General features: G+C 45.6%; 1 protein-coding gene across 1 annotated transcript; it reads left to right on the top strand.

The window, feature by feature from the left end:
• The first annotated feature begins 271 nt into the window (after nt 1-271).
• On the top strand, nt 272-21,943 carry ACAT1 (acetyl-CoA acetyltransferase 1). The gene is made up of 12 exons (XM_066586165.1): nt 272-402; nt 7,927-7,974; nt 9,607-9,724; nt 9,827-9,922; nt 10,034-10,134; nt 12,776-12,919; nt 13,854-14,004; nt 15,129-15,224; nt 16,122-16,235; nt 16,570-16,634; nt 19,347-19,504; nt 20,335-21,943. The coding sequence occupies exons 1-12, from the start codon at nt 361-363 to the stop codon at nt 20,453-20,455; spliced, it is 1,254 nt and encodes a 417-aa protein (XP_066442262.1). The 5' UTR covers nt 272-360; the 3' UTR covers nt 20,456-21,943.
• The last annotated feature ends 770 nt before the right edge of the window (nt 21,944-22,713 follow it).

The raw sequence follows: 22,713 nt of genomic DNA, 5'->3' as shown, positions 1-22,713 counted from the left end.
ACTTTATATTCTACATCAACCCTCCCAGTAGCCATATTCCTGCCTGTAGTCCCTGTCCCCATTCACCCCATGAGGTGAGCATCACACTCTGCCCAGCCCCTCCATTCATTCTTAAGCTTTTCCAGGATTAAATATGGCCGCCCAGTGCTCTCATCTCCATGGCGACGGCCAGTCTCCCAGCAATCCCTTTGCTTTACTTTTAGTCCCGCCTCTATACATCACTAACCAATAGGATTCGGGGGCGCGATTCCCTGCGGTCAGTGATTGGTCAATGTTGGAGGCCTTGCTCCCCCCTACAGTAAAGGTGACTCGCAGAGCAGCGCTTCTCACCCTCGCAGAGGAACGAACCTCAGTGCAGTCATGGCCTTGTCTCTTCGTCCCGCAGCCCGCCTGTCCTCCGGAGTGAGTATACGGGGGTGTACTGCGTTGTGTGTCCCGGGAAACATGGTGTCTGTGGAGCAACGTGAAGGCGCCGGGGGTTAATGGACAGCTGGTGACCTTGTAGGGGTATCTGGCAGCTGCCAATAGTGGGCAGAGCAGAAGGGTAAAAAGAATCTGTTTGGCCCCATAATTCCCGGGATCCTTTATTTTCCCCTATAGGAATGCACCGCAATACGAAGAGATTGCAGTATATATGGGAATGCGCCGCGATGCTGGGGGATTGCAGTATATACGGGAATGCGCCGCGATGCTGGGGGATTGCAGTATATACGGGAATGCGCCGCGATGCTGGGGGATTGCAGTATATACGGGAATGCGCCGCGATGCTGGGGGATTGCAGTATATACGGGAATGCGCCGCGATGCTGGGGGATTGCAGTATATACGGGAATGCGCCGCGATGCTGGGGGATTGCAGTATATACGGGAATGCGCCGCGATGCTGGGGGATTGCGGTATATACGGGAATGCGCCGCGATGCTGGGGGATTGCGGTATATACGGGAATGCGCCGCAATGCTGGGGGATTGCGGTATATACGGGAATGCGCCGCAATGCTGGGGGATTGCGGTATATACGGGAATGCGCCGCAATGCTGGCGGATTGCCGTATATGCGGGAATGCGCCGCAATACTGGGGGATTGCAGTATATATGGGAATACGCCGCAATGCTGGGGGGATTGCAGTGTGCGGGAATGCGCCGCGATGCTGGGGGGGGATTGCCGTATATACGGGAATGCGCCGCGATGCTGGGGGATTGCCGTATATACGGGAATGCGCCGCGATGCTGGGGGGATTGCCGTATATACGGGAATGCGCCGCGATGCTGGGGGGATTGCCGTAATGCGCCGCCGTGCTGGGGGGATTGCCGTAATGCGCCGCCGTGCTGGGGGGATTGCCGTAATGCGCCGCCGTGCTGGGGGGATTGCCGTAATGCGCCGCCGTGCTGGGGGGATTGCCGTAATGCGCCGCCGTGCTGGGGGGATTGCCGTAATGCGCCGCCGTGCTGGGGGGATTGCCGTAATGCGCCGCCGTGCTGGGGGGATTGCCGTAATGCGCCGCCGTGCTGGGGGGATTGCCGTAATGCGCCGCCGTGCTGGGGGGATTGCCGTAATGCGCCGCCGTGCTGGGGGGATTGCCGTAATGCGCCGCCGTGCTGGGGGGATTGCCGTATATATGGGAATGCGCCGCGATGCTGGGGGATTGCAGTTTGCAGGAATGCGCCGTGATGCTGGGGGATTGCCGTATATATGGGAATGCGCCGCGATGCTGGGGGGGATTGCAGTTTGCGGGAATGCGCCGCGATGCTGGGGGGATTGCAGTTTGCGGGAATGCGCCGCGATGCTGGGGGGATTGCAGTTTGCGGGAATGCGCCGCGATGCTGGGGGGATTGCAGTTTGCGGGAATGCGCCGCGATGCTGGGGGGATTGCCGTATATATGGGAATGCGCCGCGATGCTGGGGGATTGCAGTGTGCGGGAATGCGCCGCGATGCTGGGGGATTGCCGTATATACGGGAATGCGCCGCGATGCTGGGGGATTTTCCTGACTCAAAACAAAAATAAAAGTTGCGCCTACCAAATAGCAGATTGTGAGGAATCCAATATGGCCCCCAGACTGCTGACCGCCGGGGTCACAGGGTGGGGGATTTGACTTCTATTGCAGTGAGGGTCCAGCAGACCGCGCAGAAGGTTCCTGCAGCCGTCCGAGTGGAATCCTTACAAAAATGGGTCATGCTGCAGTTTTTTTTCCCCACCCCCTCCGCGAACGGAAACCGCGATTGATTTCCGCTCGTGTGCAGGAAGGATCAATTTCCCATATCTTATGGAAGGTATTTGCGGCAGATCCGTAGTGCAAAAACCAAAAATTCCGCAGCCACGATCCGCCCGTGTGCCGGTGGCCTTGGGGCGCTTCCATACGGACAGGATATTACACAACAGCCTGCAGATTATGCCGTCCTGGAGTTCCACGCCAATATTCGCACCACTAACCCGATTTGGATCCCGTATTGTCGGCAGTTCTGCCATTTTCGATTGCGCAGCAGAATCCGCTCGTTAGCCGTGCGAAGTTTGATGCTGAATATTCCGCAGGAGGGTGCGTGTTGTCGCAGAGTATTCCATCCCGTGTAAAGGCTTCCCCGTCGTCCTTTCACCCGGGCCAATTATTGGGCCTCCGCAGTCCGTAAAACGCTTGTTCGCCCGACAATTGGTGTAAAGGCGCCAACCAATGAGCGAACGGCTGTTCTTGTAAGGTGCGCATAAAAATGCTCGCTATCTGGCTGCACATCTCCCCACGCTGCGAATCGCCGACAGCTGTAGGGGGGCAAACGATGGTGTTTAGGTTCTGGTGACCCTCCCCCCGCCTCATTGCTCATTGTCAGGCAGGGGCATTTAGCAGGGGCAGATGATCGGCACTTGTGAAGGGACTTTAACCCCTTAAGCGCACGGCCTTTTTTGGGCTTAAGTACGCAACAATTTTTGCGGATTTTCTTCTCCATTTTTCAAAAGCCATACATTTTTGATTTTTTTTTTCGTTGACGCGGCCGTATGAGGGCTTGTTTTTAGTGTGGCGAACTGTAGTTTTTATTGGTGCTACTTTTAGGTAAAACTTTAAATTTTTTTTTATGATCGCCTGGAGAGAAAACCCATCAATTCTGCCATAGATTTTTTTGTGTCCCTCCTGGGGCACTTACAGTATAGCACTGATGATCGCTGTGATAAGGCATGGCAGGGCTACTGCCATGCCTTATCGCTTATATAGCAATCACAGGATGCCAGTCGTCCTGTTGCCATGGCAACCAGCCGGGCTCTCTGTGATTTATATCGCGAGAGCCCGGTGACGTCACAGAGGGAGCGCGCTCCCTCTGTGAACCCCTCCCATGCCGCGATCTACATAGATCGCGGCAGGGAAGGGGTTAACAGCTGGGCGCACATCTCTGATGCACCCCCGCTGTTGCAGCGGGAGGCCGGCTATGAGTGATCTCGCGCTATCTCCAGGACGTAAGTTTAGGCCCTGTTGCAGGAAGTACCTCGCTGCCAGGACGTAAACTTACGCCCTGGAGCGGGAAGGGGTTAAGGGCGCTGTCACGAGGGACGAAATATTCCTCAGGACGCTGCTGAATACTCCGCCGTGGGGAAAGTTCTGCACCAATATGAGCATGTCAAATGGACGGATTTTGATGCAGAATTGAAAATGTCCAAATCCTGCCGCAAAATCCACAGATCTAAGAAGTATGGTACCAGAATATTCTGCAATCTCCTGTAAAATCTCCCTTCCCATGTGAAGGCACTAAGGGGGTTATTCTGCCAGGATGAAACATTGCAAGATGTAGCTTAAACGTTAAATTCGCAGGACTAACTGCAGATTTTGATGCAGAATTGCAGGCAGATTTAAGACCTCTTCAATTCTGCATCCTAATCCGCAGGTAGCCTTACAGATTTTGGTTCAGAATTTACTGCAGATTGCTAATTACACCCGTGTGAAGGCGCCCTGAAGCTTCCCCCACATGGGGTGGGTCTGTTGTGGAGCTGCGGATGGAGATCTCCTCACTCGATGTCGTTGAACACGCAGCTACATTGATCTGTGGTGTTGATGTTACATTCCCAGGCCCGTGAGTGAGATCTAGAGGCCCTTTTACACACAATGATTATCTCTCGAAAGCCATCTTTTGAGCGATAACCGTTGATATAAATGTGCTCATCTTTCACTTTTCTGCCGAATGATGGACTTCAGTTCGGCATGATTACATTGTCTCAGCTGTCAGCCCCGTGGCAGAACAAAGGGAATGAATTCAGAGAACAGCGGGTGGTCTGTTCCCTGACTACAGCTCTCAGCCGCTCACACGCTACTAATTGGTACTAACGGGCATTAGTACCAAGTAGTATTTTGTGCAAAATGATCGTTCAAAAGCCATCTTTTGAGCAATTATCTTTGCGAGTCAATGGGCCCTAAAGTGCAGGTAGGTTGTCTCCGGTATCTGGAGCCATGTTGCCTGCTGTGCATCCCACAGTGGCTGGAGGGGCATGAGGGAGGATCCATAGTGAACACGACGATTGAGGTGGTCCTACAGATGCTCGATTGGGTTCAAGTCTGGGGATTTAGGGGGCCGGGAAAGCACTTGGTAGTCTTGGGTCTGCCCTTTCAACCACTTTCAGACATTTCTAGTGACGTCACATTGTCTTGCTGGAAAATCCCATCAGCCCCAGGGAAGACAAACAGCATTTATAGGCGTACGTGATCTGCAAGGATGGATTCATAACTGAATCGTCTCGGGGTGCCTTCCACATGGATGAACGGCACAGAGAGTCAACAAAAATACTCCTCAGACCATAACGCTGCCGCCACCAGCTTGTGTTCTTCCAGCAGTGGTGGCAGAGTGTTTGTTGTCTGAGGCTTCTAGGAAGATCCACCAACTTGCATCCATTCAATGAAGCAGAAAATATGACCCATCGGAGAAGCCAACCCTTTGTCAATCGGCAGCGGTCCAATACTGCCGTGCAAATGGAAGCCTTATATTCTGATGCAGCTTTGTTCTCATAGGTGCGGTGACCATCCGTCTGCTTCGGGGCCCAATACACAGTAGAGTTCGCGGAACTGTTTTAGCACACGTCTGGTGGCCCCCGGGTTCATTTTCGTGATGAACTGCTCCACTGTGTTGTATCGGTCGGCCCTCGCACACATTTGCAGCCAAAGCTCACATCAGTGGCACACGGTGCTTGCAGTTTCCATGGTGGCATCTGTCCACTCGCCATACGCTTTTACTGTAGCAGCCCACGGACAGTTCACAAACTGCACTGTTTGGCAAATACCGCCACCCTTGGCCTGAAAGCCAATAATCATGCATTTTTGCAACTCTGATCATGGTCCATAAATTCGACCACGCAAGTCTGCTATGATACAAAGTCCAGCTAAACTCTAAGTCCCGGTTAATGGAGAGATAGCGGTGGTAGCGATGCCGTAACTGCTGTACTACGTAGTACAAAGATCACTTGGCAAGCTCTTACCGAGCGTTGGCTGTTATTGGTGATGTGCCTGATTTCATGGCTATTGTAGAAATTATTTGGCAAAGTAGGTGTGTGAAATCTGTCACATGACCTCTCTACCTACCATTTATAGGACTGGAGTCTCGTTATGTAGCAGGACCCCATCAGTCACCAAGGCTCAGGAGCCGCTGCTGTCGCTCTACCCCCTATAGCTATGACCGGTTTCATTTTTCCTGCCCTGATTAATTATTTATCTTACTAATCCATATAGCGCATACGTATTCCGTAGTGCTGTACGCCGAATGTCCTCGCTTGATATTGGGCTTTGTCTCCATCGGGACTCACGCCTATTAGTAGTTTTTGGAGTGTAGGAGGGAAACTGGAATAATCGGAGGAAATCTACTCAAACATGGGAAGAACATACAAGCTCCATGCAGATGTTGTCCTTAGTTGGGTTTAAGACCAGGACCCCAGTGCTGCAAAGAAAGTCATTGGAATTGAGCTGCTATAACAGACACAGCCACTATGAAATGTATGGCGCTATACCTGGTATGCAGTGAAGAAGCTGTGGCTTTCACCCGAGTACCACGTCTTTTTAATCCGCTTATCGGTTGGGGTCCTCAGCGGTGGGCTCTCACTAATCAGATATGGATGACCTATCCTAATGATGGGTCATCGATACTAGAGTCCTAGGAAACCGCTAATACTGCAGTATAACTTGGTAGGAGAACTGGGAAATGTGGATTTCCCAGAAACCGGTATGGCTGAGGAGCATCTGAGTAGACGACCGGTTGTGTGACCATGGACCACTGTATAGCCCTGCGATCTCTCACCATCTATGGGGCCACAGTGCGTAAGGATCCTTTGACGAGCTGCTTCTCGTTTGCTCTTGTGCAGCCGGTTTAGACAGGCAAATGCATCGTTGGTTCGTTCAAATGGAAGTTGTTCGGTCCCTGTTTAGCGAATGAGAGGACCTGAATGAGCGCTGGTTAAACTGAATGATGGTTTGTATGCCTGCGTAAAATGGACAACAAAAGAAAAGTGAACGATTATCACTTGTCGTTCAGTCGTTGGCGTGCTTTTAGACCGAACGATTATCGTACACTTTTTCTTGCTGGAACTGGTTTTTGGACGACAATCGTTCCGTCAAAAAGCACCTCTAGTTGCAGGTTGCTGCAACCTGCTGGTTGGAAAACCTAAATGATTAGCGCTTGCCTTGCTGGGATGTTGGGTTCAGATGTCATCAAGGTCATCCTCTACACGGGCTTTGAAAAGACTCCATACAGATGATGCCCTTGGTCAGATTTGAACCTAGAACTCCAGCACTGCAAGGCAGCACTGCTAACCACTGAGCCACCACACTTGTGCTTTGCTCTTCCTTTTTCAAAGGAGAAGAATCAACACAACGAGAACATAAAAGCTCCTTACAGATGTCACACTTGGTCAGACTGTAACCTACAACTCCAGGAGTGCTAACAACGAAGCCAACGAGAATGGAGAGCGAGAACCTACAAACTCCATGGAGAGGTTAACCATAGTCAGATGTGAACCTAAAACACCAGCTCTACAAGGCAACCGTGTTAGCCACTGAGCCACCAAGTTTTTTTTTTTCTCTTCTTTTCCTTCCATTCATGGTGGCTCAGTTGTTAGCATTGTTGCCTTGCAGTGCTGAAGTTCAAGGTTCAAATCTAACCAAGAGGGACATCTGCATGGTTTTTAACAGTTAATGCAGATGATGTCACTGATGAGCCGTTCATTGAAGAACCAGTTCGGCATAGTGTGACCAGAGCCTCAGCGCCGCGGCCGCCCCACACTCCGGATCTCAGCAATATTCTGACACTTTATAAGTGCACTTTCAGGGCTCCCTAACACACGTGAGTGCGCAAATGTACACCCTTCAACGCTACGCGTTTGCGCAGTGAATTAGGTTGATTTGCACGCGTCTGCACATTTTACACTACTTTTTTGTGCACACGGCCTAGTCATATGCGAATGCAACAACCCCCCACCCCCTCCCGATTTAAAAGGCTGTTTAGCCTAATGAGGTGTATGTCTTCTTTTGCCTGCGATTTTGAGCTGTATTTTGCACATCGCCCTGCTTATTGACTACACATTTGCGCACCCCGTAGACTTCTGTGGGGTCCTTTGGTGCATAAATGCGTACAAAATAGAACAAGTTTTATTCTTAGCGCAAAAAAAAGGAGATGAGAACGAAGCCATTGAAATCAATGGCTCCTATTCTTTATATATACAGTGGCATGTAATATAAGAGCTGCTCAATGTCACCGGATAACCTCAGTTCTCTCTAGATGATGAACATGAGACTGGCAGACAACTTCACTAAACCCGCACATCTATCCAATCTACTAGGTGTACTCTTTCCGCCCCCTTCCCCCATCTTGCACCACTGGGGAGAGATCAGTACAAAAATATCTATATTTTTACTTTTATGCTTCTTTTTCTTTTTTAAACCTTTCTCTGTGTTCTGTCATTTGTTCCCTTTCTAGGCACAGAATTATACACGCCGGTCGTACGCATCACAGCGCTCCTTAAATGTAAGTACTTCATGTTTTAGATAAAAGGAAGAATAATGATTTTCAGTAAATCCGGCCCATAATTATAAACAGTTTTTGTATTTACACTTAATATAAAAAAAAAAGTTTCTGTCCCCAGATATTCCAGGACTAATGTTAGCATAGCGCCACCTGCTGTTTCTATCACTACATGCCCCAGAACTTATGATAGAACGGCGCCACCTGCTGTCTGTTATGCCCACCTTCACCTGTATGTGGAGGGGTCCCCACTGTGGTGAGCAGCTGCTTCTGAAGCCGCAGCGTCGTCTCTGATGTCCAGAAAAGATGCCGAACAAGTGATAAGAGGGTGAGACAGCGTTACTGGAGAGGAGAAACACTGAGGAGGACCGGACTCAGGAAGGTCTTCAATAGAAACAGCAGGTGGCGCTATTCTAACATTAGTCCTGGAATAGAAACTTTGTTTGTTCTTAAGTAGTGTAAATGCAAAACTTTATAACTCTGGGCTGGATGTAACAATAAGCAATACTGTTTTTTTTTTGTTTTGTTTTTTTTGTGGGAGAACCCTTTTAACCCCTAAATGATTTCCCATACTCCTTTTGACAGCAGCTGCTAAGGAGCTTTATTCTGATGCACTACATTTTAAAATCAAAATACCTTAGCATGGATCCCCCATGGCAGGGACCTGGCACCTGCTCAAACAGCGGGGACCAGAGAAAAATCTGATCCTGGCTGTTTAACTCTTTAAGTGCCATGGGCAGTGCGACCATGACATGTAAAACGCTAAAACAGGGATCTGGTCTCTCTCTTCCATCAGACCCTCCCCCCCCCCCTTTCACAATGTGATCATGGGGTCCCGTTTTGCTATGGCACCCAGATGCTCGAATATGGATTCCGGGTATGCCAGCTACAATGGACTGCGGCTGAGCTTCATAATCTTTGTAATACACTGCTGTACTGAGGTGTATTGGAAAAATGGTAAAATTATTCAAGTCTAATGGGACAAAATAAAAAATGTGTGTAATAAAAAAAGAATAAAAGGTTGCTGCTGTAATGGCAGAGAAACCAGTTAGTGCAGTATTTTTACCCTGCACAGAGTATGTCATGAAAAAAAAGGCAAAAACCATTGCAAAAATAAGCTGATTTTGCCTATTTCTTAGTGAGGGTACAACCACACACAGCCTGACCGCCAGTAAGTGGTACATTATAAGACAAATCTGTGGCACCTCATATCATCTCCCATAGGTTGGACATTCTGGCACAAGGGAGGGCCGGAGATGCGATGTGCCACATCTATTAAGGGGCGGGCATCTCTTATGTTTGATGCTTCTTGTTCCCCTGGGCATTGCACAATGACCTGCATATAAAACGCTAGTCTTGGTAAATATCTAACAAAGACCATAGTATATCAGCATTTTGCTGTTTTTCTCAGGATGCATTTGCAAATACAAGACCAGTCTCTCCTGCAGACATGGATACATTAGACATTGTTTTACACCTGGGGGTATCTGGAAATGACTACAGATATGCTCTATGTCCGTTGCATGGTCCTCCCAGTGTATCAGCAGTGAGCTCTGTCCTCCTGACATTACGCTCACATTCAGCCCAAGATACAAATCTGTATTTGCCGTTGACCTTGGTTATTTTGTGTCGTAGGAAGTGGTGATCGCCAGTGCAGTTAGAACCCCAATAGGATCTTTCCAGGGGTCCCTGTCATCGCTTCCTGCCACAAACCTTGGCTCCATTGCCATAAAAGCTGCAGTTGAGAGAGCCGGTAAGTGATGCGATCATCTCTCAGGTGCCTTCCGTCTGGTTGCAGAAGAGCCGTGCTTCACTTTCTTTTCCCTTCACTTTATTTTTCCTGTTTTTTTTTCAGGTATTCCCTTAGAGTCTGTTAATGAGGTGTACATGGGCAATGTCCTGCAGGCAGGGCAAGGACAAGCACCAACACGACAGGCAGCACTTGGCGCAGGTACACATCACGGGCATGCTTACCAAATAGTAACCCTCTCACTAACAATATATATAGTTGTGTGAACTAATTATCTTTCATCATTCTTTTTCTCTACTTGGTTTCCCTCAGGCCTGAACATCTCTACACCCACCACCACCATCAACAAAGTCTGTGCGTCTGGAATGAAGTCCATTATGTTGGCTGCACAGAGTCTGATGTGTGGACACCAGGTGAGACCGGATTGTACGAACACGTGTAGTGAGATGAACGGCATCAGCGTAGTCTGGCAGCTGCTCCTCTCCCCTTATCTACAACGCAATAGTGTGAGGCTCTTTCTGCTGGGAAGGACTAGGGTCACTTGTTATACAGAAGTCCACTTTCAATGTCAAAGGGTACAGAAACATTCCGGACAATGCCATTACCTACCCTGTGGCAAAACTTTGGTACACCTCCATGTCTCTACCAACATGACGAGCACCGTGTCCTACAGTACACAGTGTTGGGGCTTGGTTTCAGGAGTAGAACGTCTACAAACTTTCTTGGAGAGTCCAAAGGCCGGAACTCAATTCCATCAAGCATCTTTAGGCTAAACTAGAACGCCATATCAGTGTATGCCCAACATGCCCATCATTGTCCACATGACTGTTTGGAGGGATTTGCCTCCATTGCTCAAGAAGAGCTTCAAACACCTAGCGCAATATGGTGGAAAGCATCCCTAGGAGGGTTACTGCAGTCATTGAGGCTAGAGGCAGCCCAACACCGTATCGAAAAATGTGAATAAAATTGAATTCCATCACCTTCTATGCGTGCCCCAATACTTATGTCAACAGTTTATAGCAGTAATGCTAAATTCTGACCTCCCGTCAGCATGGTGGAACAGAGATCTGGATTCCTCTGACCAGGCGATGTTTCTCCACAGCTTAGTGATACAATATTTGTGCTCTTTTGCCCACTGGAGTCTCGTTACTGTTTCTCTTAGACAGCAATGGCACTCAAACTGGTCATGTGTTGTTGTTCTTTGGCATGAATGGACTATGAGTTGTGTATTCAGACAGATTAGTTGGAGCACCAGCATTGTATTCAGCTGTAATTCAGCTTGACTGCCATTGTTCACTGAAGATTCCTATCTCCAAGTTAAAAAAAATACCCTTTAATGAAAAATCCTAAAAGCACTAGAGCCCGGTTACTACTGACACACATATACAAAAAGAATGTAAGCGAAGGCAAAATTCATTTAGAGGGAAGTGCAGTTATAGCCAGTTCTACCCACAATGAGTCACTTGATTATTCTGCCCCTGTGGCGGGTGTCTGCTAGAATTATAACTCTACCATCAAGTCGTCCAGTTTTGTGGACTCTTAATTCCACACTGATGGAATATTAGTTATCAGACAGACTTCCTTACAGGAGAACCTAATAAACGCACTCTCCCAAATTTGAATATCCTATCGTGGGTGAATTTCAAACTGAGTTCTGCTTCAATAAGAAATCCTAAGAAACCAGAAAGGTTCAAAGCGTTTCCATAACTCAGCCTCTACACTGCCCTCTCAGAGGGACCTTTTCGTAGGTTTTCTTTTTCTGGAAAATTTATAAAAACTTTAAATAAAGAATTTATAAAAAATAAATAACTCGGCCTCATCAGGAACTGAAAACAAATTTCCCTAGAACAGATATTATAAACTTCTTTTTTAGATGGCCAATAGTCACCTCCTAAAAGTAAAAAATCTGGTGTGGAGACTGACTTCAATAACCCCTGCTCTCCGGTAAGTCTGTATCCCTAATGCTACCTGCCAGACAATCCTTAGCCCAAATTCCCAACCACCAGAGAAAACAAAAAAGAATATTCTAGCAGCATCACCAGCCTTGATGGTAGGCTGGAGACGAATTAAGCGTCCAAAAAACTGGACGACCTGATGGTAGTTGTAATTCTAGCAGACACCCGCCACAGGGGCAGAATAATCAAGTTACCCATTGTGGTTAGAATTGGCTATAATCGCACTTCCCTCTAAATGAATTTTGCCTTCGCTTACATTCTTTTTGTATATGTGTTTGTCAGTAGTAGCCTGGCTCTGGTGCTTTTAGGATTTTTCATTAAAGGTTATTTTTTTAACTTGGAGATCGGAATCTTTTCAATGAATAATATCTTAGGGCTAATTGAATCTTCTGCCACAGTGAAAAATGACTGTGCGATGCCTGTTCATCAGAACAATTTTTGACATCCTCCTCTGACCCCTTTTTGCCAATAAGATGTTTACATTCACAGCTTCCCCTTTTGCTGCGTGTCTTTTTTTTTCTTTTCTGGATCACTATTTTATCGATTTCTCACTATACTCTTAACCTTTTTAAACCCCACAAGGTTAGCAGTGACATCTTGGCCCTGGCTAGTTTAGCACCCATGATCAGGCCTTGCAGGAAGTTGCTCAGATAGCTGGATTTTCCCATTTTTTTTAATATGGATTCACAGAAACCTGGTCTATAGTAAACTTGCTCACCTGATATTATGCTGTACTGTCATACAGGGAAGCTCCAATCATGAAACGGCCAGTGCCTTTATTAAACTGGCCATGCAGTGTAAATCTCTGCAATAAGCTCCCCCTAGTGGTGGCTGCAGGCCGACTAATTTTGGCATTTAACTGATTGTGTGAAGGGAAGCAGGAGATTTAACGCTTTGTACGCCAGACAACTGATTTTCTGTGAAAAAAGGCACCCGCTACTAATGTATCACTAATAGTTTAAATTGTATCAAAATTTCAAGTGTCACAAAAAATCTATATGCTCCTGTTGTACATTTTTTATTTGATTGGGCGTGTTTCAATGTGTTTTAATTGCCCCATTTAGAATTCTAGGACTTCATGATTTTCTTGTCCCTACAGAGTGTGATGGTAGCAGGCGGGATGGAGAGCATGTCCAATGTACCATATTGCATGCTTCGAGGAGCCACGCCATATGGTGGAGTGAAACTGGAAGATCTGATTGTGAAAGATGGGCTCACCGACGTCTACAACAAAATCCACATGGTGTGTTATAATGTAGTGAATAGCCAGCCGGCTCCTACTGCAGTTACTACAAATCCAGGCTTTCACATTCAGATTCTGTAAAATTTAACAGTATTGCCACTTCTATCTACAAAAAATGTTGTCTTTTGCCCTTTATTTCTATTGTAGATATTGATTTCCTCAGGATAGGCCACCAATTGTGTATCAACGGGGGTACGCTGCTCACGATCCCCGCCAATCGGCTGATTAGAATGAGTTGAGGGCAGACGGAGCTGTCAAAATGGCTTCTATAGTGCAGCTCTGTCTTTCACTTCAGTGGGAGAGAGCTGCACTACCAAACTGGACCACTGTGCTATGGATGGCGGTGTGACAATTTTGTCCATCCTCAGCTCATTGTAATCAACTGGCCTGGCAGACCCCCTACTGGTTCATTGGTGACCTACCCCGAGGCTAGGTCATCAATTTTTTTTTTTTCCTAGAAAACACTTAAGAATTTTGCTCAGAGCTCCCCCTCCCCATTTAAAGGGAACCTGTCATCAACTATAAGCACCATAAACTAAGTTATGGGTCAGATGATGTGGAGTCCAGGGCGCCACTTTTCATGCTTACCTGGTCTCCCATTCCTGTTCCCAGTAATCATGCACACCAGCTTGACTTTTCAGAAGCCTGTGTTTGCGCACTCCCATTCATCTCTATGTGAGTGTGCACTTGTGTAACATTCTGCATGAAAGAGTCAAGCTTGTGCTGACTTTGCCGGGGAACACTGCAGGAACGCGAGTATGGAAAGGGGCTGCCCGGACTTCATGTCGCCTACATTATAAGCACCATAACTAAGTTTCTTTTGCTTATAGTTGATGACTGGTTTCCTTCAAATGATTTATTAGTAGTCGGCCTCCTATGTCTATCTGAGCTCTATGTTTCTATTTATGTGGTTGTTTGTCTTCTTTCATTGCAGGGAAACTGTGCGGAAAACACAGCAAAAAAAATGAACATCGGGCGGGAAGAACAAGACAAGTATGCAATCAGTTCTTATACTAAAAGCAAAGCAGCATGGGAGTCTGGGTTGTTGGCAAAAGAAATTACACCCGTTACCATTCAACAAAGAGGTATCGTGGTTTTTTTTTTTTTTATATACTTATTTTCTTCCTTTTTTTTTTCTTTCATCACCCTGTAGGGATCTTGAACCTGCAATGCTATAATTGCTCTGGTGATACATTGTAGTAGTTCTGTACGCAATGCATTATCTCTCATCATAGTGATCACAGGCCATGGCAGACTCAGAAGCCATTAACTGGTGTCTGGTTGCCATGGCAACCTATCAACCATCTGCAATTACATGGCTGAGGGCCAATGTTGTCACAGAGGGGGCACTTTCCCTTTGAACCTTTTACATGTAAAGGTAAGGGATCAGTGTTCTCCGAGGGAGGGATGTCAATCACAGCTCACTTCTGCTGCAGATGGCGCAGGCTTAACTCTTGAGCCTGCGCCATCCATATGGTGTAAGTGTTTATCCATTCGTGTGAACCTCATCTCAACCATGGTGTACATATATGTGCTAGGGCAGGAAGGGGTTAAATTATGCCCTTTTTTTTGTAGGCTTCCCTATAGAAATGTAAAAAATGCATGAAATTCATACAGCTATGTATTATGGGTTCCAAGTTGAAACGCAATGTATTGCAACATGTGTCCAAAGTGATTGTGATAAGCAATAGTAAACTAAAACGTCTTGCAGTGTGCATTTTCCTGCCTTCAAATGGTCACTGCTAGAGCTAATGCCCAATTATCTGCTGCTAGTTATTCACCTCTCCACTGCTCAGCACTGTCCTTCACGATGATGCTATTAACGGAATCTGCAGTTTTAGGTAAAGGCACAGCATATTTGAGAGAACTGGCAATCGCAGAGGGGGATAATGGAGGGAAAATGCAGAATACAAGTCGTATAATGGCCAGATATAGTGTTGCTATCCCTTGTGTACACGGCTTATTCTGAAAATTTAGATCTACTTTGAAGCAGTTTACAACTGTAAGCCGGAACATGAGCCGCTGCTACAAAGTGTGTGTCTGCTCTGGTCCTCTACGATGTCCTATGATGGGCTGTCTTTTATGAGGCAGACTCTTAAATACTGGATTTTAAGTGTTTGCTAATTTCTGCGAAGTAGAACGCTGAAGCGGAGGAGCGAGAGTTGTGTACATGCTAGAATATTAATCTTTGCATCATTCTGTCTTGCAGGGAAACCTGATGTCGTTGTCCAAGAAGACGAGGAGTACAAGCGGGTGGATTTCACCAAGGTTCCCAAACTCAAGACTGTTTTTCAAAAAGACAACGGTGAGGAATGCTGGGAAATGTGTGATGCTTAATAATGTATTTGTTGTATTACTTTCTCTATAACAGGTGGTTCATGTCTGCAATCACGTAAACTGATTCTATATACAGCAGATATATAGTAGATTATCATATGTATATCTAGTATTAAAGGAACACTGGGTGCAGAAACCTCAGCTATTCCCCAATTTATTTCTCTAGTGCTAGAGGGCAGCAGTCTACAGTAGGAGACCGTGCATGTTAACCCCCTTACCGCTACAGCCCCCCCCCCCCCCCCCCCCGCATCGGCTCTGATAAGTAGCACAGCTCATCAGAGCTGTTAACCCTTTAAATGCCACAATCAATCCTGACAGTGACACTTAAACTTCCGATCGATGTTCGCGGGTCCCGCACTGCTCCCTGCGATAAGACCGCGGGTTGTCATGCAGTTCACATGGCATTCAAGAGTCTTCTGAAACTACAGGATGTCCCGCAAAAAATGAGCCCTCGCACAACTATGTTGACAAAAAAATAATCTTATGGCTCCCAGAAGATGGTGCCAAAAAATAATCTTAAAAATATAAAAAATGTCTTTGGGAAAAAAAGTAGCACAGCAAAAAAAAGGGGATTTCAAGTTGCCAACTATATTGATTGGCCTATCGTCTGGTTAGGCTATCAATGGTTGATCGGTGAGGGTCGTTCGCCCAGGAAGCCGTTCTAATCAGGTGTTTGCCTTGCAGCAGCTGGTTTCTACAGGAAGCAGACCCTTTCCGTTGGCGCTGCAGTGGCCCTTTTTGGTATTACAGGCAAAGTTACCATTGACATGAATGAGAACATGGCCTGCAATAACAAGCTTGTGCTACTGAGCCTCGTTTGATATCGGAGCAACCGTTGTATGATTATAACTTCTTCTCTTCCCAGGCACTGTGACGGCAGCCAACGCTAGCACCCTGAACGATGGGGCGGCAGCGTTGGTACTCATGACTGCAGAAGCCGCTGAACAACTCAAAGCGAAGCCTCTGGCCCGGATCTTGGGTATAAAGCAAAATACTGCAGTTCAAATAACTAATCCATATACAATTAAGAAATTGGTTAGACGTGTGATTCTTTCTTTCTTTATTTTTTCTTATCTCCCTTGTAATTCAATGAGTAATTACAGTAAAATTCCTTTAATCCAGCGTCATTGAGACCGAATAATTCCTCTTCTTGTGTAGTGTTCTGGATTATCAGATAATCATAGGAACATATGGAGGTTAAAGGAATTCTACAGTCCTGCGGCATCTTATGTTACATATTATGTTCTGACCATCTCTACAGTCACGTTCTTATGTGTCACTTAGAATTTGTTTGTTTTTTCTCTTCCATACAGCCTTTGCTGACTCTGCCGTCGACCCAATTGACTTCCCTATCGCTCCCGCTTATGCCATTCCTAAGGTAAGAATTACATTTTGTCAAACTGCGGCGTAAACATACAATTTTATTTCTAAATTTTAAAGTGCATATCTGTCAGGGTTTTTTAACATTCGTTTTTTTAGATCAAGCATCATGTGTGATCTAGAGAAAGAAATTAATCTTTAGAATTGTATTGGCTGCATTCACTGACATAGAGCTTTAAATCCACTGCATGGATAGTTTAATATTATGCCTGCCTGCAGCCACCACCAGAGGGAGCTAAAAGCATATTCTTTTGAGTTCAATATACAAACCGTAATCACTGACGTGGAAGAAGCTCGAAAAGGGGTAAGTATGCGTTTTCACTGGGTGGGACCCTTAAAACATAACCTTTTAGTATATTAATAATAAAAAGTCCTATCGGGACTAGCATGAAAAGACTAAAACCAAGGCAAAAACAATCTATGACTCAATGTCCAAAATAAGGGTATGTCCAGAATACTTAGGGGACCTGGCGTCCCCTAATAAAGTTCTTGTCTATGACTGGTCTTTTTTTTTTTTTTTAGTTCAACGCGTTTCATCTTGTGACTCATCAATGTCCATTTTTAGCAATCAGTTCTGTCTCTGAACCCACTTATGTTTCCTGATGTTTCACATAAGACGAAACGCGTTGAACTAAAAAACAGACCTTTATTTGATGAGTTGCATATGACAGCAGTTTGTGTATATAATATCTATCTATATCTATATATCTTCACCTGATCGCTAGTGCTCCATATATGTGGTGGCGGACAAAATCTGCTGCAGCACCACATTGGGGGGAATATTATGGACCCGTAGTAGTCTTGCTATCATTCGGGCTACAAGAACTGCTCGTGTTTAACAACAATCACGTGTTTAACTAGTAACCATACATAGAGGATCTGGCGTCTGCCGGAATCTTATGTATTCTGGATATTCCCTTATTTTGGCCATTGAGTCATAGATTGTGTTGTGTGGTTTTTTTTTTTTTGGTTTTTTTTTGTCTTGCTTAATGCTGGTGGACTCTTTATTAATGATGGTTATGTTTTAAGGGTCCCACCCAGTGAACACAACATACAAACCGTATACAGTAAGCTCCCTCTAGTGGCTGCTAAGGACAGGCCTTTCAGGAGGCGTGCGGGACCTTTGAACATCAGCATTCTGACAGCGGCATTTAATAGGGATATGAGATCACCGAGTGATCTCTCTTCATACATAGACCGCCGATACAGGCCGTCCAAAAGGCGTATCGGCGATCGTTAAGGGGGTTAAAGGTACCATATAAAACAATGGGTCAGGCGTTACAAGGGAATGTCAAAAGATAGAACATGCTGCGATTTTTCATCCTTGCTGTATCGCTGCAACGGAAGAAGAAATCGCTCATGTCAAAAGAATGGCGTTCATATTCGTGCGAGTTTTGTTCATCTCGCAATGCATAAAACTCACGTGAAATTCTCTCCCATGTGACTGTAGCCTTAGGCCAGTTTCACACGGGCGCCAAAATCGTGCGATGCGAGAGCGTGTGAAAATGCAGAATTACGAACCCCATGCTTTTCAATGGTTTCCTTCACATTTGTGATAGTTTCACTCATGTTGCATGGAAAGGCATGCCCTCCCTTTCTGCATTTTGCTTTTTTTTTTTTAATCACCTATGTTTCCCTATGGAGCCGTTTTATTGCATCGTGCGAACTTTCATTTTTAACACTAGGAAGTCCTATTGCCTTTCCCGCTAGAAGAACAAGGAGCAAAATTTGCCATATTGCCGCAATTCTCTCGCAATCACCTGCATGAACGGCCAGCGAGTTACACCATAAACTGACTGATTTGTAGCTGAATCCTATACTAGCTCATAGTTGGCGTAGATTTCGGTCTGGCCCATGGAGGTGCACCAGATGCGACAAATGTATGAAGAGGCTTGTACCAAACACACTTGTTGCACTCACTGCCATGCAAACGTTCCTTTTTGACCGGTTTTATATGCTGTTCTGTGTGAACATGCCCCTATCTTTCTTCACTATGTCTAGGAAGCTTCTTTTGGCTTTATTAAGGGAACATTGCCTATGAGACACTCTTTACAGAGTAAAGGTGCGTTCAGACGAGCCTATGCGTTAATTCGCGCGTGTGAACGTGCGCGCAAAAATGCGCGTGAACGAAAGTCCGTGCTTGTTAGCAAATGTGATTTTGGCTGCATGGAGCGCATGTAGATGCGCTTCATACCTTGAGCTGTATCAGCATCCCAGCCAATATACACTGTGCCAGTATTTTAAGTATTGATAGTTGTGAGACACACGATTTTTCGCGCCCCAGCGGACTTTTGATTACTAAGTTTCTTCCTTTATATAACAGACTGCACATCGTTTATTGGTGTTGACAACAATACACATCCGGAACACAACATGGAGTGCTTTATGCAAAGGGAAAGACACAAAAGCATTTAGCTTTAGCATTTAAAAAAAAAGAATTTTACATTGCTGTCTATTGCGTCGTTCACACGAGCGGACTCGCGTGCAGCGTGTCCCATAGGAGCTAATGCTAAGAGCAGCGCAGTACGGACCAAACTGCCACGCATGTCCTGTCTTCATTGCTACGTGCGTTCGCACGCAGCAAAAACACGCCCAAGTGAACACTTCATAGGAACTCCATGGTTTTAAATAGGCGCGCAGTTTTCTTCGCTCGTATGTACGCACGAAAGTATGCTCGTCTGAACGTAGCCTAAGACTGTGTTCTTTACAGGTCCTGAGTGCTGCCGGCCTAAAGATAGAAGATGTGACCATGTGGGAGCTCAACGAAGCATTCAGTGTAGTTGTGTTGGCCAATATAAAAATGTTGGATATTGACCCAGCAAAAGTCAATGTCAACGGTGGATCGGTGTCCCTCGGCCATCCTATTGGGTATGTAAAGCAGAAATGTCTGTAAACTAACGTCTTAGCTAGTCCTTGCATTCTGTACATAGGACATGTTTTAAATGGGTATTACCACCTATGCTATGTTACTGTTAGGGATATTCCAGGGACCCCTATAATATGCTGCTTGGGCTCCAAATTAGTAGTAAAATTTAAGCAGGCCTGCAGAATCAGTGACACATAGACAGCTTGCTCTATTCCAAAGAAATCTAAAATTTATTTTACAAGCATAGACCTTTATGGAGAAAGGGAGTGGCTTTATGCCAAAGCTGCATACAAGTTGTTTCTCACAGATGGCAAGTGTAGTCATGAGAAACAGACAAACAATACATTTTCTCATTAAACGTAAGACACAACAATTAGATATGTTTCCATGAGAATTGCTAGCTGCACACCTAGAAAATGTATATCTCAAGTTGTATAAGAGAACTGGGTTAAAAGGGCATGAGATGCTGAAAGGAGACACTAGTTAGTTTGCACAGAGTATTAATCTGAAGCTTATAAGATGGCTGACTGGAGACAAGATGGACAATTAAAACCAGAATCTTAACACTACCTACTGGGTGGAATCATGTGGGTTGCTGGAACCAAGGCTCTCCTAAATCTATTTTTTTGCATATCGCTGCTTCTTTCCAGATGGGTATGGCTCATTCCTCACCTGAAAAGGAGCAATGCTGTGTAGATGAAATGTTAATGCAGCCATGGCCCCTGGTTTCCAACTGAATCTCCTTGCATATCCTCACTTAGATAGGAAACCACTTTTATTGTTGCTTGTCTGCGTATTGCTGACTGCCCTCTTTTTACATTTCCTCCCCTAGAATGTCAGGGACGAGAATTGTTGGTCACATGGTCCATGCACTGAAGAAGGGACAATTTGGTGTTGCTGGTATCTGTAACGGTGGAGGAGGAGCCTCAGCTATCTTGATTGAGAAGTTATAGAGCCACAAGCCATAAATTGGAGCATCAGAAATCTGCGCACTTTACTCAGCTTGGTGTCTGTTACAATTGCAGTCTTCAATTACGGATATTTTTTTTTTATAGCTTTCTTATGAACCTACAATTTTTAAGCCTGTAAAATACTAAAGGGCAACTGCCACGTCAGGACTGCAGTTAATCCTGGGGTTTAATTGCATTTAAAGGTTTGGCCATACATGTTGTTGATTGTCCATACAGAAGGCTTTTAAGTATTTTACAGTAGCTGCAATGTGGATGAGATTTGAGTAATGGTCCTTGTAGACTGCACGATTGTTGGCTGCCAACTAATTAATCGTTGACTTGTTCATCTTCTAGTTCAGTGTTTCCTATTCTTATGAGAAGCCCTAAATAGGCGCTGTTTTAAACAGTGCAAGAAGTGAACGAGCCAATGATTATATTTAGTCCTGCAGAAACTGGACAGCGAATGAGAAGCGAACTATTCTTGTTCTTCGTACTGTTGTTAGCTTTAGACTGACCCACTCTCGTTCAAATGAACAATACTCACCTTTAACCCCTTTAGTGGCACGCCTGAAAAATCTCCTAAAAATCAGTGTTGAACTGTGCTGAAAACTACCTAAACCTGCCACTGAAGGGGTTAATCTCACCCATGCTCCAGCAGAAGTAATTGTACGTTAAAATTGTAATTCACAACTTGTCTATTTTATACTCCGGATTTTGGGTGCACATTTTATCCTTTGACAAGCAGGAAACTTTTACAGTTTGTCGTTGTCACTGCATATTCACCATGGTAAATCTACAAAGGATTCTCCTTGTATGGCCATAACCCTACAGCTGCCATGTGCTTATTCTGTTACAAATCATCCAGTACGGATGTATAGAACTTTGCATCTGAATGTACAAGATTTCTATAATCTTTACTCTGGCTGACAGGTCTGACTTGTTTTATGACTTTTAGATCTTGGATACTACTGGCACATATTACCAGCTGTTCAAAAAAAAAATTTCCCTCCAACCGTGCCACTATTATCTATAGGTCATGTTAGGTACTGCAGCTTATTTACATGCAAATGATGCGACTGAGCTGTTGTGCCAGGGGCTGTGTCTGGAATAAGGTTGTTTATGACGCAGAGGAAAATAAAACACTCCTTTCACTAAGCTGCCAGGAACTATCCACTATACAGTGTTAAGGGACAATAAAACATCTTCTATAAAACAGCAAATAATCTATTTAGACTTCTGTCTGTGGTTTCCATAATAAATACTGGGAAAAGTAGTATAGGATGCGGTGCTAATTCTTCCAGTAAAATGATAGAAACCAGGCAGAAACCATTATAGCCAATTGGTGTCATGAGGCTCCATAGATTTTGAAAGATCTGACGGTATTTAATTTTTGCTCTTCTGTTACATAAGGGAATGGAAATGTGAACAAATGTGTAAAATTACATTTTTTGAGCAATTGTCTGCACTTGAATAAAATCAAATTTAAATCCAGACTCTTTTCTTACAACTCTAAAAGTTTCAAAAACTTTAGAAACTTAACTTGGATGAGCTTGTCTCTAGCACTAACCAGGGGGGGACCAGAACCACCAATATAGCCTCATCCTCCCCTGAGGTCAGGTCAGGGATATCCCCCTCCCATCTCTGTACGGCCCTTTCGCCTAGCGGGGCCAGGTGTTGCGCTGTATGGGCATAAAAACTCGACAGCGGTTTGACAAGATTGCACATCTGCGCCAGGCTCTCCAATCGTGTCATGGATAGTGGGATAGATAAACCTCCAAACTGAGCCCTGGTTACATCTCGCAGTTGGTAGTACCTAAAGTAGGAGTTTTCGGGCAGGCCGTGGGCTATCCGTAGCTGCATAAAGGTGCAAAACTTGCCCTCGCTGACTATGTCAGAGAGAACATTGACGCCCCGGCGTCTCCAGAAGGCGGACTCCGGGAAGCGCTGGAAGTGTGGCAGTTTGGGGTTATTCCAGAGGGGAGTGTGTGGGGATCGCGCAGTCTCCTCTGTAGTGGACAGTCTCGTGACCCGCTGCCAGGTTTCCAGTGTCACCAGCATGGGAGTAGGCAGAGGGGCGACCGAGGATGAGGGGCCACTCAGTAGAAGCCACCGTAGGTTCTGAGCAGGGTCCACCATTCTACGTTCCAGGCCCACTGCCAGGTTGTAATTTGACGAGCATAGCCACCATCCCGCGTATACCAGTTGGCTGGCCAGGTAGTAGTAATAGAAATGTGGTAGGGCCATTCCCCCTCCGTTCGACG

This window comes from Eleutherodactylus coqui, chromosome 1, assembly GCF_035609145.1.
Source record: "Eleutherodactylus coqui strain aEleCoq1 chromosome 1, aEleCoq1.hap1, whole genome shotgun sequence".
NCBI classification, from domain to species: Eukaryota; Metazoa; Chordata; class Amphibia; order Anura; family Eleutherodactylidae; genus Eleutherodactylus; species Eleutherodactylus coqui.
Note: the sequence above shows the minus strand (reverse complement) of the source record. Positions and strands in the feature narration are given on the sequence as shown.

Bases quoted from the DNA above. Each gene is read 5' to 3' on its own strand.
- ACAT1 (XM_066586165.1), top strand. From the start codon at position 361: ATGGCCTTGTCTCTTCGTCCCGCAGCCCGCCTGTCCTCCGGA. The intron at 15,225-16,121 runs GTGAGGAATGCT...TTCTCTTCCCAG, and splicing joins TGTTTTTCAAAAAGACAACG to GCACTGTGACGGCAGCCAAC. The intron at 19,505-20,334 runs GTATGTAAAGCA...TTCCTCCCCTAG, and splicing joins TCCCTCGGCCATCCTATTGG to AATGTCAGGGACGAGAATTG.